General features: G+C 48.0%; 1 protein-coding gene across 1 annotated transcript in view; it reads left to right on the top strand.

Annotated features, from left to right (window-relative positions):
• The first annotated feature begins 7,963 nt into the window (after positions 1-7,963).
• Positions 7,964-13,855, top strand: part of GFPT1 (glutamine--fructose-6-phosphate transaminase 1) — a 22,203-nt gene continuing 16,311 nt past the window's right edge. The window contains exons 1-6 of the mRNA XM_010019501.1: positions 7,964-7,973; positions 9,231-9,338; positions 9,711-9,818; positions 10,925-11,050; positions 11,747-11,805; positions 13,178-13,312. Of these exons, the coding sequence (XP_010017803.1) occupies positions 7,964-7,973; positions 9,231-9,338; positions 9,711-9,818; positions 10,925-11,050; positions 11,747-11,805; positions 13,178-13,312 (546 nt within the window). The remainder of the gene's footprint in view (positions 7,974-9,230; positions 9,339-9,710; positions 9,819-10,924; positions 11,051-11,746; positions 11,806-13,177; positions 13,313-13,855) is intronic.

Below are 13,855 nucleotides of genomic sequence, written 5' to 3'. Positions count from 1 at the left end.
GAGGGCGCCGGCCGCGTCTGCGTTGCCTCGGTTATAGAGATAAGGGCCCTCAGCGCCGTTATCTGGAAATGTCATCGTGTTGTCCACCGTCCGCGTACGTTTCTCGGGGGGAGGCGTCTTGCAACGGGGTAATAAGTGGAAAGGGCAAATTGTCCCGAAATCGTGTGCGATTGAGGCCGGGGCGTACAAAAGGCAGCGCCCCGCATCCCCGAGAGGCGCGACAGCGCTGGGAACACGCTGTTCCCTCCGTGCGGGAGCCTTGCGGGCACTCGGTGGTGGCGGCGGTGGGTCTGGTTCAGCCGTGCTGGGGATGGCGGCACTCCTGCATGGCTTTATGGGCTCTCGTTCTCAAAGCAGCCAAGCGACACAGGAGCCCAAGCCCCGGTGAACGTCAGTGACATGCACGTTGTGGACATGGGATGTGGGTTTCAGTGGTCGGCTTTCCCAATGTGGTGGTATCGGAGCGGCCGCTTCCACTTCTAGGTGGAAAGTATTGTTCCTTGTCGTTTTTTTAGGCGTTAAAACTTCTGCTGTGGATGCTCGTACATCAGTTCGAGTTTACTCCGTGCAGGTTGTGAGGCAGGCAGGTAAACGTGGTGTGGAAATGTCCACTGTGGGGTTCTGCCCCAGCTCAGCCCAGTCTGCTTGAACCCCAGCAGAGCTTCCCTCAGTTGAGCAGATGCTTTAAGAGTCACTTTGGTACTTTCCACTCTTGTTTGCTGTATTGCAATTTATCTGCCTCATCTTTTGGACACAGGAATGTCATTTATCCTTCTCTTCCTTCTAGCACGTTGTTTTCATGTCTTCCCATAGAAATTTATGCAACTCTGACCTGTTGACTCCTCTTAGTTGTTTTTTCACGTTTCCTTCTTTTTTTGTCCTCTCTGGTGTTATATGTGAAATTAAAATGCTGCTCTAAGCAAGCTTGTGGGGTTTACACTGAGCAGGTCACCATTGCTCTCGTTGTTCTGGGGAGATGGGACCCACCTTCAGCCTCTCAAGTCTGTGGAGCACTATGAAGAGGCAGTCAGAAATTCATACTTGTGTTTAACGCTCTTAATTTGTGTTAAAGGTGCAAAGTGGAGCAAAGCTTAGAATAGAAGGGGTAATTATTACTATAAATGGCTCGTTGCGAGAATAGGGATGGTTTTGGTGCTTTGTGCTTGCCTTAGTTGAGGTACGGCCTTTGAAATGTGCAGTATTAACATCAATCTCTTTGTCTTTAGCCCTGACAATGCTGTGGGTAGTTACTGATTGTGTTCAAGATTAAACAAGTTTCTTCCCTTTTTGATATAAGCAAAGTTCTCCTTGGCTATTGCAATGTTTTGTGAAAGAGCAGGAAAAGCATTAAGGATTGGTGATTGTTGAGTTTTGTTCTGGGAGCCAGAAATACATCGTGTGGTGAAAAACAAGAAGAGGAGAGCATTAACCAAGCACCTTCATGCAGAAAAATGAGCCTTGGAAACTGAGGAGCTTCTGAGCGCAGGAAGTGCGTGGCTGGAGACAGTTCAGGTTTTGCAGGGAACAGGAGGAGAGCTGTTTGGAGTTGGAGGGTGCTACCACATGAACTCTTGTGACTTGTGGTTAAGTGCAGTTGGCAGGAGCACAGGAACACAGCTCTGCTGCTGCCTTCTCGCTCCATCTGGGAGCACAGGACAATCACCGGTGGTCTCAGCTCCTTTTTGGAAGCATTAGCTGCAGTGGCAGTTTGGGCTCCTTCCATCCAGCAGCAGAAGACTCCAGCAATGGAACAAGGTGAGCAAACGGAGGCGTTGGCCTTTCAGCTCATCCCGCGAGTGTCATAAATAGGCAGAGCTGGCTCGTAGGTACTCCGAGGACTTACTAGACTTGATGTTGCTCCTCACTGAAGTGACAGCAGTCTACGTCTTAGAGTAGAGGGTCCTGATGTCTCATGCTGTGAGCAGTGTAGTGTCAGCTCTGCAGGCTTGGTTGCTTGTAAGAGCCCTCAGACAACATTTCTGTGCTTTAATTGTAAGTCAGGGTATACGTTGCTTTATCTTGCTGTGCTGTCTGGTGGGTGCATCATCCACGGTCAGATTGTTACCCAATTCATCTTGGGTAGCAAATTAGTTACTAAACGAGTGTTTTGTTTTACTAAGGAAAGGTGACAATGCTGTTACTGTTATCTGAGTTCTCCCTGTGACAGCTCCAAGACTGGAACTACCAACACAACGTTTTCAACAGAAGATAATCTGATGTTCAGGTTTATGTGTGTGTGACCTGACGAAGTCCTGTGATCTCATGTGCTCATCCTGCTTCACAGGTAAAGGAAAGGAGCCTCAGAGTTTAGTTCCTTGATGCCTGGAACAACCTGGGGGGGTTGGTTTTAATAACGTTAGTGAGAAGTAGGTTTTGCTCTTGGTATGTCCTGCCAGATTGAAGACCTAGCTAGGTACGAATTGGGTGTGCTTTAGTCTGGATGCACCAAACCAGTTCAATGGCATCCATGAAATAGTTTGGAAAACCGGTTTTTCAAGGTAGCCAAACTGTTCTGTAAATAAGCAAACCTGCCATGACCATTCTTAACGACAAAAAGGGGTTGTAGAATTCAGGTCTTGTGTTACCAGTGATTACTGAAGATAGAAATGGGCTTAAGAAAGACCTGGATTTCCAGCACAGCAGTGGGGGCTGCCCTCCCGCCTGCCGAAATACCATTTGTACACCTGGGTGTATACTCCTCTGTGAAGCAGAGTAGTGGCTCTTGCCCAGAATGAGGCCCTAGGACTGGTGCACTGGTGGTTTACTCCAGGCAGGAGCAATTCTGCCCTTTGTAGCTGGGGAGAGAGGTGTGTGCACGGGCAGAGGAAGCAGCATCCAGTGGACAGATGTGTCTTTCCATGGAGTGGATGTTTTCCTGCTCTGCTTTTTCCCAGTGCAGACTTGATGAATTGAACATCAGCTCCCATACACAGCTAGCAGACACAATAGTGACATTTTGACTTTGTGCTCCTTCAAACCATGTGGACTTGGGGTTGTTTCAGTACCCAGGGGTTGGCACAGTGTCCACCTCTCCAAAATGCAGGGCAGCGAAGAAGAGGAGCCCTCTCCAGCAGGTTTTGAGCATCAATCTGGGACTTTGCTCTGAGCTATGATGAGTATCTGTATGAGAACTTGCTGTTTGCTGGTGTCTCCCCTGCTGTAGCTTGGAAGAACATGTGTTTATTGCTTTCCCCAGTCTGTAACATGTATTACCTGTGTGGTATTTAGTAACCTGCATCCAATTTGTTGAAGGCTTGAGGCCTAATAATGACCAGCAGGATAATGGATTCTTTGGAATTGCCAAGTGGATGCACTGATAACATCGTCTGTTGTGGTGGTTTGAACAGTGCATGGTGTGGTATAAAGGAATCTGTAAATCCATCACTAAGCCTAGCCCCAAGGCTCCTCTGCTTCTGTAGGAAAAGGATTAGGCGAAGCTATTCCTAAGTAGCTCCACGTCTTCAAGACACTGGAAGAGATCATTTCTTCTTCCCTGGAAGTGGTGATTCATTTCATTTGCCTGTGATCTCACCACGGAATAAAGGAACATGAGCACCAAAAAGTTCACAGGAAAATAAAGTTCTCAGAAAAAGTATTTTTGGTGACTGTCAACAACAGAAACTATGAACGTCCATTTGGTAAAAATGCTGTTTGTTCAAATCTCACCTCTTCCTAGGAAATTCTTTCTGTAGCTGTCATTAAGGAGGCCTAGGTTTTGTGTTTGGATATTAAAAGGTTTCTAAGACAGAGTTGAGTTTCACAAGCAGCTGAATGCCTGTTCTGGTGGTGGTTCACCAGGTTTTTAAGACAAACCCGCAAGAAAGGAAATGTTTTCTGTCCCAAAGTGTCTTGTTCAAGGTATTTCACTTAAGAGAAATCTATGTAGGACTTCTTACTACGGTGGGTTGTGTTAATCAAGACTTGAATGATAAGCTGGCATGCTTCGAATAAGAGTTGTGAGTCCTTATGTGCAAAGTCCTGTGTCAAGTTACTAGTTGAGATGTTTTATTATCTTGTAAAGCGTGACTGCTGTTCTAATCCTGAAGTATTTGAGTGTCCTGAATATATATGAGAGTCAAGTCCTGAAGTATGTGAGTGTGTTCCAGACAGAGGTATTGTGTTTTCTGAGCCTGTCAGATAGAAATTCCTGTAGTGGGCTTGCTGCAGTCTTATTCCAGCTGGGAATTGACAATTACAAACAGAGCTGGACCAGAATGAAGCTCAAAGGTTGGGATTTTGTTTCACAAAGCAGGTATTTCACCTCAGACAGTGCCAGCTCAAGGCTTGGCAAGGAAGTGTCATTAAATGTCATTCACACATCCTGGTTTTCTGTGATACTTCCTCTTTCTGGCTTCTTCCAGAGGGCAGGTGTGGTGTTACTACTGAAAACCCTCCAGGACTGCCAAGTCCACCACTAACCCTTGTCATGAGGGGCCATAGGAGGTTTTATCCTTCATTTTAGTTTAATATCCATTTGTTGGACATGGGGTGTTGCAGAAGAGCCAGTTTTAGTGGAGGCTTGTGGAGGTTCCTCAGGGCTGTGAAGGACCTGCTGGAGTGGTGTCTAAAATGGGTAAGTTGAGCTGAAACTGAAACTCCTCTTTTCAGGTCTGCCTAGGGACCTGAAGTTCACCGTTTCAGGAGCGTTCTGCTTGGTGCTGCACCAGATGGGGACCCTGATGGGAATCTCCTAGATTTGCATTGGAATGTCATCCAAACCAACATGTTTCCATTGACTGTTGTGATTTAAATGAATTGTCACTTTGACAGAAAAATTGGCACTTTTGTGTCAGAGTGCTCCCAGCGGAAGCCTTCAGGCAGCTCTCGTGCTTGATACCTCTTCATCTTTGGAATCCTGGAGATAGAGATGAATTTAAGCACGGGGATGGAGCAGACAGGGCTTTAACATTGTGAGTTACATGCACAACCTGTCTCTGGTGTGTGGAGGAAAGGTCTGGTGTTGTTTAAACTGCAAGGAAGAGTTGCTGTGTGCCATGTTACACCACGGAGAGCTACATCCACGCTTTGTAGCTGGATGAAGAGCAATCCTTTGTTCAGCTTTTGAGTAAAAATAGGTTCTGTCTTGAACTGGCTTTGCATTGGGCAGGGCTGGATCACCTGAGAGCCCTTTGGCTCAGCACAGCCACCTTCCCTGCTGCACATCTACTCAGGTGAGACCAAAGGCTTGAGGAGTGACTCCAGAGGAATGTTTTCTCTGCCGAGCCCCTGGTTGGTGGCTGCTGGGAGAGAAATAAGTGTTTTTCCAAACTACCACTTGGGTCAGTGAAGCACAACAAGTGTTTGATGCTTTGGGTCTGTCTTTTCTCAGTTTCTGTTGAGGGCAATGGAATGGTACTTAAAAATGGAAGTGATTACAAGATGTGACTGCTCATATATTCCTGAATAACCCAATAGAAAGCCAGCAGAAATGCTGGTTGCTAAATGTGCATTGAAGCTTTCTCTGGCTATGAAGAATCACATCGTTGTGGCTTGTTTGAAAAGGGGAAGATTAAATGCATTTGAAAATATTTCCAGTAAATGAAACTCTTTATTTACACGTAATTCATCATGAGCAAGTGTCATAAATGGGTGAGAAGCCTTCAAGTCTTTGATCTTAGCTTGGGGGTTAGGAAGTCGTGTGTTCAGGAAGACTTGTGCTCATTTTCAGCAGCCTTTTGTCCCATTTTTCACTTTAATTATATATTACTTTTCCCTATTATCCCATTTTTTTTACTTTTCTCTATTATTCTGTTTATTTTTGACTCGTTTTCTCTGAGGTGAGCTCTGAACCCTCTTGTCTCACTTGCTTTCCTGTTTGTGAAATGAGTTCTTACACTTTGATTTTCCCTGTGGCATCTCCACTATCACTCCAGCTATCTTCCTCTCAACATCTAAGCACTGAACTGACTCAAACCTGAATCTCCCAGTGCTTGCTTGGTCATCTTTGTTGAAGTGTGTGTTAATTTGAAGTGTTAATATTGTATTTACATTTTATTTAGTCGGCTTCCTAATGTAGTCTCTCTTTTCTGAAGCACCAAATTCCTTGGTTTGGGGGGTGTGGAGGGTTGTGTCAGTCTTAGCTTCATATTCTCATGAATAATCTTAATATAATTGTGCTGTAATTAGTAATTTGTTCAAATTAATAACAACTGTTAATAACTGAGACAAATGCCAAGTTGGCTCCTTTCTAGCTACATGTTTGCAGTGTATTTAGAGCACAAGTAGAGTTTAACAGCACTGTTGTTCCAGCTTCCCATCCCTTCCTGGAGGACACTGGTTTCTACTTTGTGCCTGCTCAGTCCATGGCATTTCGTTGTACACTGCACTTGTGATCTGTGACAAAGAATCAAGGCTTGGGTTGCTGGTTCTTTTTTCCTAGTTCAGGTGCGACTGAACTTGTTAAAATGGACAGAGAAAAGAACTGAAGTGCTGCCTGATTTGGGTTCACATTTCACAAGGATGTCCAAAGTCAAAGGGGGTCATTCTGGTTTTAAGCTGGTTTTATTGGTTCAGAATAAGTTGCAATCCTTGTGCCAGGAGCAGGGTGGACACTAAAATGGTCTATTCACATTTACAGAAAGATTTTATGAAAAGAAACCAAGTTTCTGCCTCATAATTGTGCCTGGGCCAGTTTTGGTCCCCAGTCACTCAGAGGAACACCCTGCAAGTGAAGAAGGTGCCTCTCTGCTCCCATCAATCATGGAATCAACCAGGTTGGAAAAGACCTTTAAGCTCAAGTCCAACCGCTCCCCAGCAGTGCCAAGGCCACCACTAACCCCTGGCACTGAGGCCTTAGCTACATGGTTTGGGAACACTTGCAGGGACGGTGACTCCAGCTCTGCCCTGGGCAGCCTGTTCCAATGCCTGAGCACCCTCTGGGCAAGGAATTGTTCCTAGTATCCAGTTTAAATGAGGCTCATGTGCCTTGTGCTGCTGCTGTTCACTGGGAAGGACTTTCAGGAGCTGTCTTCCTGTGGCCAGCCTGATGTTCAACCTCCTTAATGCTGGTCATCAGTCCCTGTTTGCTCCAAACACTGTTTCCCACTTGAGCAGTCTTTGCTGTCGTGTCCTGATTGTGGAATAACTTAGTAGGTATCCATGTGCCTGAGCAGGATGGGATATGCCACAGCGAGATAGCTGGAGTCCCCTGAGGGAGCTGCAGAGACTATTGGTCCTTCTGGAGCGCTCTTGGATGGACCCAGCTCAGCCCAGCACTGTCAGAAAGAGGTTTGGGTGGGAATGGGATCCTTAGTGTATAAATAAAACACAGAGAGAGGTTCCAGCTCTGGAATCATTTAGCTAGATGTAAGCAGCATTCATGGTTCATAGTCACTCATGCTGTGGTAAGACCTGGAAGTCATGTAAAGGATTTTAGGCTTCAGGGATATAGGTGAGACGTGCATCCTTTGGCCTGGATGACAGCTCTTTGGAGTCAGCTCACTTGTAAACAGGAGGCTGCTGTTTGCCTGAAGAATGCAGGTTTTAGAGACAGACTGAACTAAGTAGCTCAAATTGGAAACCTCGTTTGTGCCAAAAGGGTGGGGAGGAAGGTTTGGTCATTGGAAGTATCCCTCAGAGGAGGTTTGTGACATGCAGCAGACGTTGGTAACTGCAGCCAGCTACAGTAGTAGCTGTGAAGTGAGAGGTTTGTGGAGAAGGACCTCATCCTGCTGGGCAGTTCCTGGAGCCAATGTTCAGGTTGAATGAGGGCCATGGGAGATGGCAGCAGCCAAGCTCTGTGCGTGGTTGGGATGTCAGGAGTGATGGAAATGAAGCTGCAGATGTTCGTAAGTGTGGTCCTGATAGTCTTGCAAATGGTGATTAGAAAAGGCTTTGGGGGAAATGAAGGTAGAAGCTAAAAGAAACCAAGTGAAAAGCTCAGTTTGGGTTTTTTTTCCTTTCATCTGACTGGGTGGTTTAAGAAAGAGGAACAATAGAATGAGCATCTCATTTTTCTAGCAGCATGGAAGAAGGTAAGTGCAGAAGAACTGGAGGGAGATGCTGGTGAAGCTTAGGACAAACTCATCCTGAGATCCATAGCTAAAGTGCATGGAAAAGGGAGAAGGAATGAGAGAGTGTCAGAGTGGTACCTGTCCATGTGCAACCTTGTCCTTGCCCAGGCTAAATAGTCCCTTGGTCATGGCAATACCACCAGGAACATATCAGAGGTTTAGGATGCCTTTAAAAGGACTTTGTATGTGTGACTGGGCTCTGTTCCCTTCAACTTCCATGTACAGATGTTTGTGTGAAACCTCTTCTGCTTTTATTCCACGTGGACACTTTACCCCTTTAAAATATTAGGGTGAATTGGTAGATTTCCAGTACAGATATTTCTGACATCCACTAAATGTCTTCTCCTGCTGCTGCTTCATGATGGCACCAAAGGAAATCTTTCTGAAACAGAGCCGTAGTTGGCGTTAGGATTCTAGGAATCTGTGTGTCCCATCCCTGCTTAAAAATAGCAGCAACAACTTATCTTCCTTTGCAACCTACAGGAAAAAGAGCTCCATTAGTTCGAGGGTGTTAGTTTGCATGAGGGAAATGGGTTTTTTTCGTAGTGAGTCTGTGGGAGGAACTTGGAGAAAGTTATTTGAGGAAGAATTCCTTTTGGAGATGGTTCTTCAGCATGCAAAGCTCAGTGCTAGTGAACCTTGGCTTTTTCATCTGGAGTCCTTAGTCAAGGTGGGGTAGGACTGGGTGATCTTCCAGTGTCTGAAGGGGGCTACAAGGATGTGGAGAGAGGCTTTTCATCAGGGATGTAGCGACAGGACAAGGGGTGATGGGTTTAAACAGGGGATAGGGAAGATTTAGGTTAGATCTAAGGCAGAAGCTCTTCCCTGTGAGGGTGCTGAGGCGCTGGCACAGGGTGCCCAGAGAAGCTGTGGCTGCCCCATCCCTGGCAGTGTTCAAGGCCAGGTTGGACACAGGGGCTTGGAGCAACCTGCTCTAGTGGAAGGTGTCCCTGCCCATGGCAGGGGTTGGAACTGGAGGAGCTTTAAGGCCCTTTCCAACCCAAACCATTCTGTGATCTCTTCAGGGTTGGGGATGTCACTGACATCCTCTACTGGACCTCAGGTGGGGTCAGGAAGTGCTGTGAGCGTGGTGGTACCTTCAGGCAGGGGCTCTCAGTGCCGAGGCCTGTCGGAGCTGTATCCCAGTGCTCCTCCTCAGCACACAGCACGTACAGAGTTCCCTCAGGTGTGACTCTGTTGTTCTTTTCCCCCATACAGGAATCTTTGCTTACCTGAACTACCATGTTCCCCGGACAAGGCGGGAGATCCTGGAGACCCTTATCAAAGGGCTGCAGCGGCTGGAGTACAGAGGCTATGATTCTGCAGGTAGCACTCTCCAAGCAACACTCGTTCTGGTTTGAATCTTGCCTTGTAACCACTGATTTTCGTAGTGTGTTTGTGAGTGGTTTCTGGTGAAACCCAGATTGGAAGTGCCTCCCATCATGTGGCAGAGGTTTGGATTCACTTTCAGTATATACAATTCTAGGAATATCCTTGATGCCCAGAATCTGAGGCTTTAAAAATACCCAGGAGATGACAAAGGGAAACTCAGTGCTTATCAAAGGGGTTTCTTTGCCTTTCTTTGGAGGGTCAGCTGTGGGGAGAAAGGGCACTGTAGACAAAAATATGGACAGTATTTATGTAAAATACACTTTCTGTAATTCACATTTTCTCTTCATATCCTCTGGTGATGTTTAGGTGTGGGAATTGATGGCGGAAATGACAAAGACTGGGAAGCTAATGCCTGCAAAATCCAGCTTATCAAACAGAAGGGGAAAGTGAAGGCTCTGGACGAAGAGGTTCACAGTATGTACCTCCCATCCATTCTTTGCCTTGGAATGCCCTCTCATCTCCTTTGTGGTTTGAAGATCACCTGCTTTGCCCTGGAACTCTGTATTTCCAAATAATGTGTGTATAAAGTGCATGTGCTGTGAAGAACCCAATGATCCTGTGGACATTGGCGTGGAGTTACAGATAAGTCCTGATTTCACAAGACTAATGAATCACATCCTGTTAAAGTCAAGTGGACCTGAAAGTCATTTTAGAAACACCTAAAAAACCCCAAACAAAAGGCTCCTTAAGCTGGGGGAAAGGGAATTACTGGGATACAGTTATCAGAGACCTGGAGCTGGGGGAAAAAAAGAGGAGTGCTCTTAGAAGTTTGTTAAATCCATGCGCAACATGAAGGTTGTTAGATGGAGAGTTCAGGTGAGCTGTGTGGGCAAGGGAAGATGCTCTTCAGAGGAATCAAGGCCTCTAGTTTGCATTTGACAGCTGCTGTGTTATAACTTCCCTTTCCTTATCGTGTGCTAGTGTCCTTCCCGGTGCAGTGGGCTCTTATCCAGAGGGAAGGCGGGTAGCTCTAATCTTAGTGTCGAGCAAACCAGGAGCTGAAAAGGCCAGGCAATGTGTGTGTGCATTCCAGAAATAGAAGATACACCAAATAGTTCTGAAGAAATGTTTGCCTGCTCAGGCAGATTGCAGGATATAGAGTTTAAAGGTACTGTGGTGACACTTGTGGAACAAAAGCAGTACTTATTTCCCCAAAGATACTGATGCTAATGGAATGCTTTCTAGCGACAAGGTTAAGTGATGACTATTCTAGTCACAGTGTTATGTGGCTGTGAAATGGGCTGGTTCAGTCACAGCATACAGCAGGTGATGGGATGGCCCATGAGAGAGAGAGGGAAGGTTGGATTCTCCCTTAAAAGTCATTTCTTACTGTGGTGGGGTGAGGAATGCAGGAAGGCTGCGGGTGCAGCCATGGTCCAGATCCCCTGAGCACACACCTCGTGTTTCATTGGGATTGTTGACTGCTTCCCTATCAGCATCACTGTCCTGGTGCAACTCCCACCTTGACTTTGGCATTGGGGACACCCCCTTGGTGCTAAAACCCTCTACTTCTCCCACAGAGCAACAGGACATGGACCTTGACATCGAGTTTGACGTGCACCTTGGAATCGCCCATACCCGCTGGGCCACGCATGGCGAGCCCAGTCCCATCAACAGCCACCCGCAGCGCTCGGATAAAAACAATGGTGAGAGGGTGCTTCAGGCACTGTGCTCCTCAGCAGGTCTTGGGACATCATAGAATCATGGAATGGGTTGGGTTGGAAATGACCTTAAAGCTCCTCCAGCCCCAAGGCAGGGACCCCTTCCACTAGAGCAGGTTACTCCAAGCCCCTGTGTCCAACCTGGCCTTGAACACTGCCAGGGATGGGGCAGCCACAGCTTCTCTGGGCACCCTGTGCCAGCGCCTCAGCACCCTCCCAGGGAAGAGCTTCTGCCTCAGAGCTCATCTCAATCTCCCCTCTGGCAGCTTAAAGCCATTCCCCCTAGTCCTGTCCCTACAGGCCCTTGTCCAAAGCCCCTTATCTGGAAGAGCTTCTGATGCCCAGTGTGTAACGGGGCAGTGGGTTTATTCAGATTGTGCTGCCAGTTACTGTGAAGCTGGAAGGGTTTGGACTCTATTTCTGGCCATGGGGTGTTTGCAGCAGTGACCAGTCCTAGGGAGGGTCAGGATCAGTGCCCAGAGGTTGTGTGGCAACTGCTGAGCACTCGAGTGGCTCCAGCACCATGGCAGGACCTCAGTAGCCCTTGTCCCACCTGGGTCATTGCTACCTCCTGCCCTTGCCAGCCTGGCCAAATGGGGCAGCAAAGGGGATGGCACCAGGGGCTGAAACTCCCCTGCTGTGCCCGGCGGGGACTGAGCGGGGACTTTCCTCCTTTCCCAGAGTTCATCGTCATCCACAACGGCATCATCACCAACTACAAGGACCTGCGCAAGTTCCTGGTGAGTGACACCGTGTGTGTGACACTCACCCCCCCAGTCCCTTGGGCTCCCACACACTTTCCCACTCACTCCCCCACTTGTGTCCTCACACTCACTTGTCCCACTCCCCCACTCCCGTTTGCTCCTCCCTTCATGCTTCCCCCTCATGTTTTCGTGCTCACGCTCACTCTCCTACTCACACTCCTCCACTATGCTCTCACGTTCTCTCCTACTGTGAGTACATTCTTACCCTTGCATCCTTCCCCACCTCACACACTTCTCCACTCACTCCCACTCACATTCCTCCCCGCTCACTGCATTCCCCCACTCATACTCTTACATTCGCACTCCCTACCCTACTCACAGTCCCCAACTGGCACTCCCCTCCATCCCTTGCACCCCAACTTGCCCTCCTCCATTCACACTCCCCACTCATGTCCCCCACTGTTGCCCACTTGAACTGCCTCCCTTCCTTGCTCACACACTCACTCCTGTACTCCTCTCCCTTTTGCACTATTGTTGCGTGCACTCACGTGCACTCACACCCCCCCTTGCACACTCACTCCTCCACTTGCACTTATTCTTCCACTCACATGCACTCTGATCCTCACACTCACTCCTGTACTCGCCCTCTCACGCTCGCACTCATGGAGTGGGAGGGCAGGAGAAGGGAAAGGAGGAACATCCAGAGGGGAAGGGGTGAAAGGGAAAGGAAGTGGAAAGGAAGGCAAAGAGATAAAGGAAAGGAAGGGAAGAAGGAACTGAGAAAAGAAAGGGTAGGGAAGAAGGCAGGAAATGAGAAGCAGGAAAAGGAGTCCAAGGGAAAGGGAGAGAGGGAAGGAAGAGAAAGAGAAAGGAAAAGGCAGGAATGAAGAAGGCAGAAGAGGAAATGCAGGAGGGGAGGAAAGGCAGGAAATAAGGAGAAAAGTCAGGAGGGAAAAAGAAGGAAGAGGAAATGGAGGAGGGAAGAGGCAAGAAAGAAAAGGAAGAGAAGAAAAAGGAAGAGGAAAGTCAGAAAAGAAGAAGGAAAGGCAAGAGGGAAGGATGGAAAAGGAATAAAAGAGGAAGAAACGCAGTTTGGAAGGATAAAAGCAAGGAAAAAAGGAAAGAAAGGCAGAAGGAAAAGGAATGGTAGGGAGGAAAGCAGGAGCTAAGGAACGGAGAGACATGAGAAAAGGGAAGAAAAGCTAAAGGTGGGGGGGAGGAAAGGAGGAATAAAAGGAGAAAACAAAAGGCAGGAAAGAAGGGAAAAGTAGGAGAAAGGAGCATCAGGAAAAACGTGAGGCAAAAGGGATGAGGGAAAGGGAAGGAAAAGCAAATGAGCAAAGGCTGGCAGGAGAAACAAGGTGGGAAGGGGGCAGCGGGCTGTGACCAGCGTGTGCTGTCCCTGCAGGAGAGCAAGGGCTACGACTTCGAGTCGGAGACGGACACGGAGAGCATCGCCAAACTGGTCAAGTACATGTACGACAACCGCGACAGCGACGACATCAGCTTCACCACCCTGGTGGAGAGGGTCATCCAGCAGCTGGTAAGGCTGGGAGCAGGGACACACAGACAACACAGAGAGACACCCACACAGACAATAACCACTCCAGCATTGCGCAGGGTGAGGTGGCCGGGGCAGCCCTGTGCTGGGCTGCGCATAGGTCATCCTGTGGCACGTGTTACGGTGTGGTTGTGTCTTTCCTGCTTCCAGCAGTTCATCGCAGACATAGGTTGGGTTTTCCTTAACATTATTCATTACGTGGGTGAGAAATGGCCACGTTTTGGGGCATAGAAGTATCTCGAGGCAGCAGGTCCCTGGTGGGTTGGGTGGTGAGTGTGCAGGGGGTGGGAGCTGGGGTGGGGTGGGGTGGAAAGAAGTGCAGTGAAAGAAGTGTTGGGTCTCAAATCTTCTCTGCAACATCTATCTGGAAGAGATGCTGACCCCTTGTGGGAACTCCCCTGCCTAGCGTGTGATTCCACTTGTTGCTGAGTGGTGCACAGGAACAGGATCCATCTGCAGTTTTCCCTTGCCCCAGAGCTTGGGAAGTTTTCAGAATCATTGAATCCCAGCCTGGTTAGGTCCTCT

This window comes from Nestor notabilis, unplaced genomic scaffold, assembly GCF_000696875.1.
Source record: "Nestor notabilis isolate BGI_N333 unplaced genomic scaffold, ASM69687v1 scaffold10958, whole genome shotgun sequence".
NCBI classification, from domain to species: domain Eukaryota; kingdom Metazoa; phylum Chordata; class Aves; order Psittaciformes; family Psittacidae; genus Nestor; species Nestor notabilis.
This window is presented reverse-complemented; position numbering and strand designations above follow the sequence as displayed.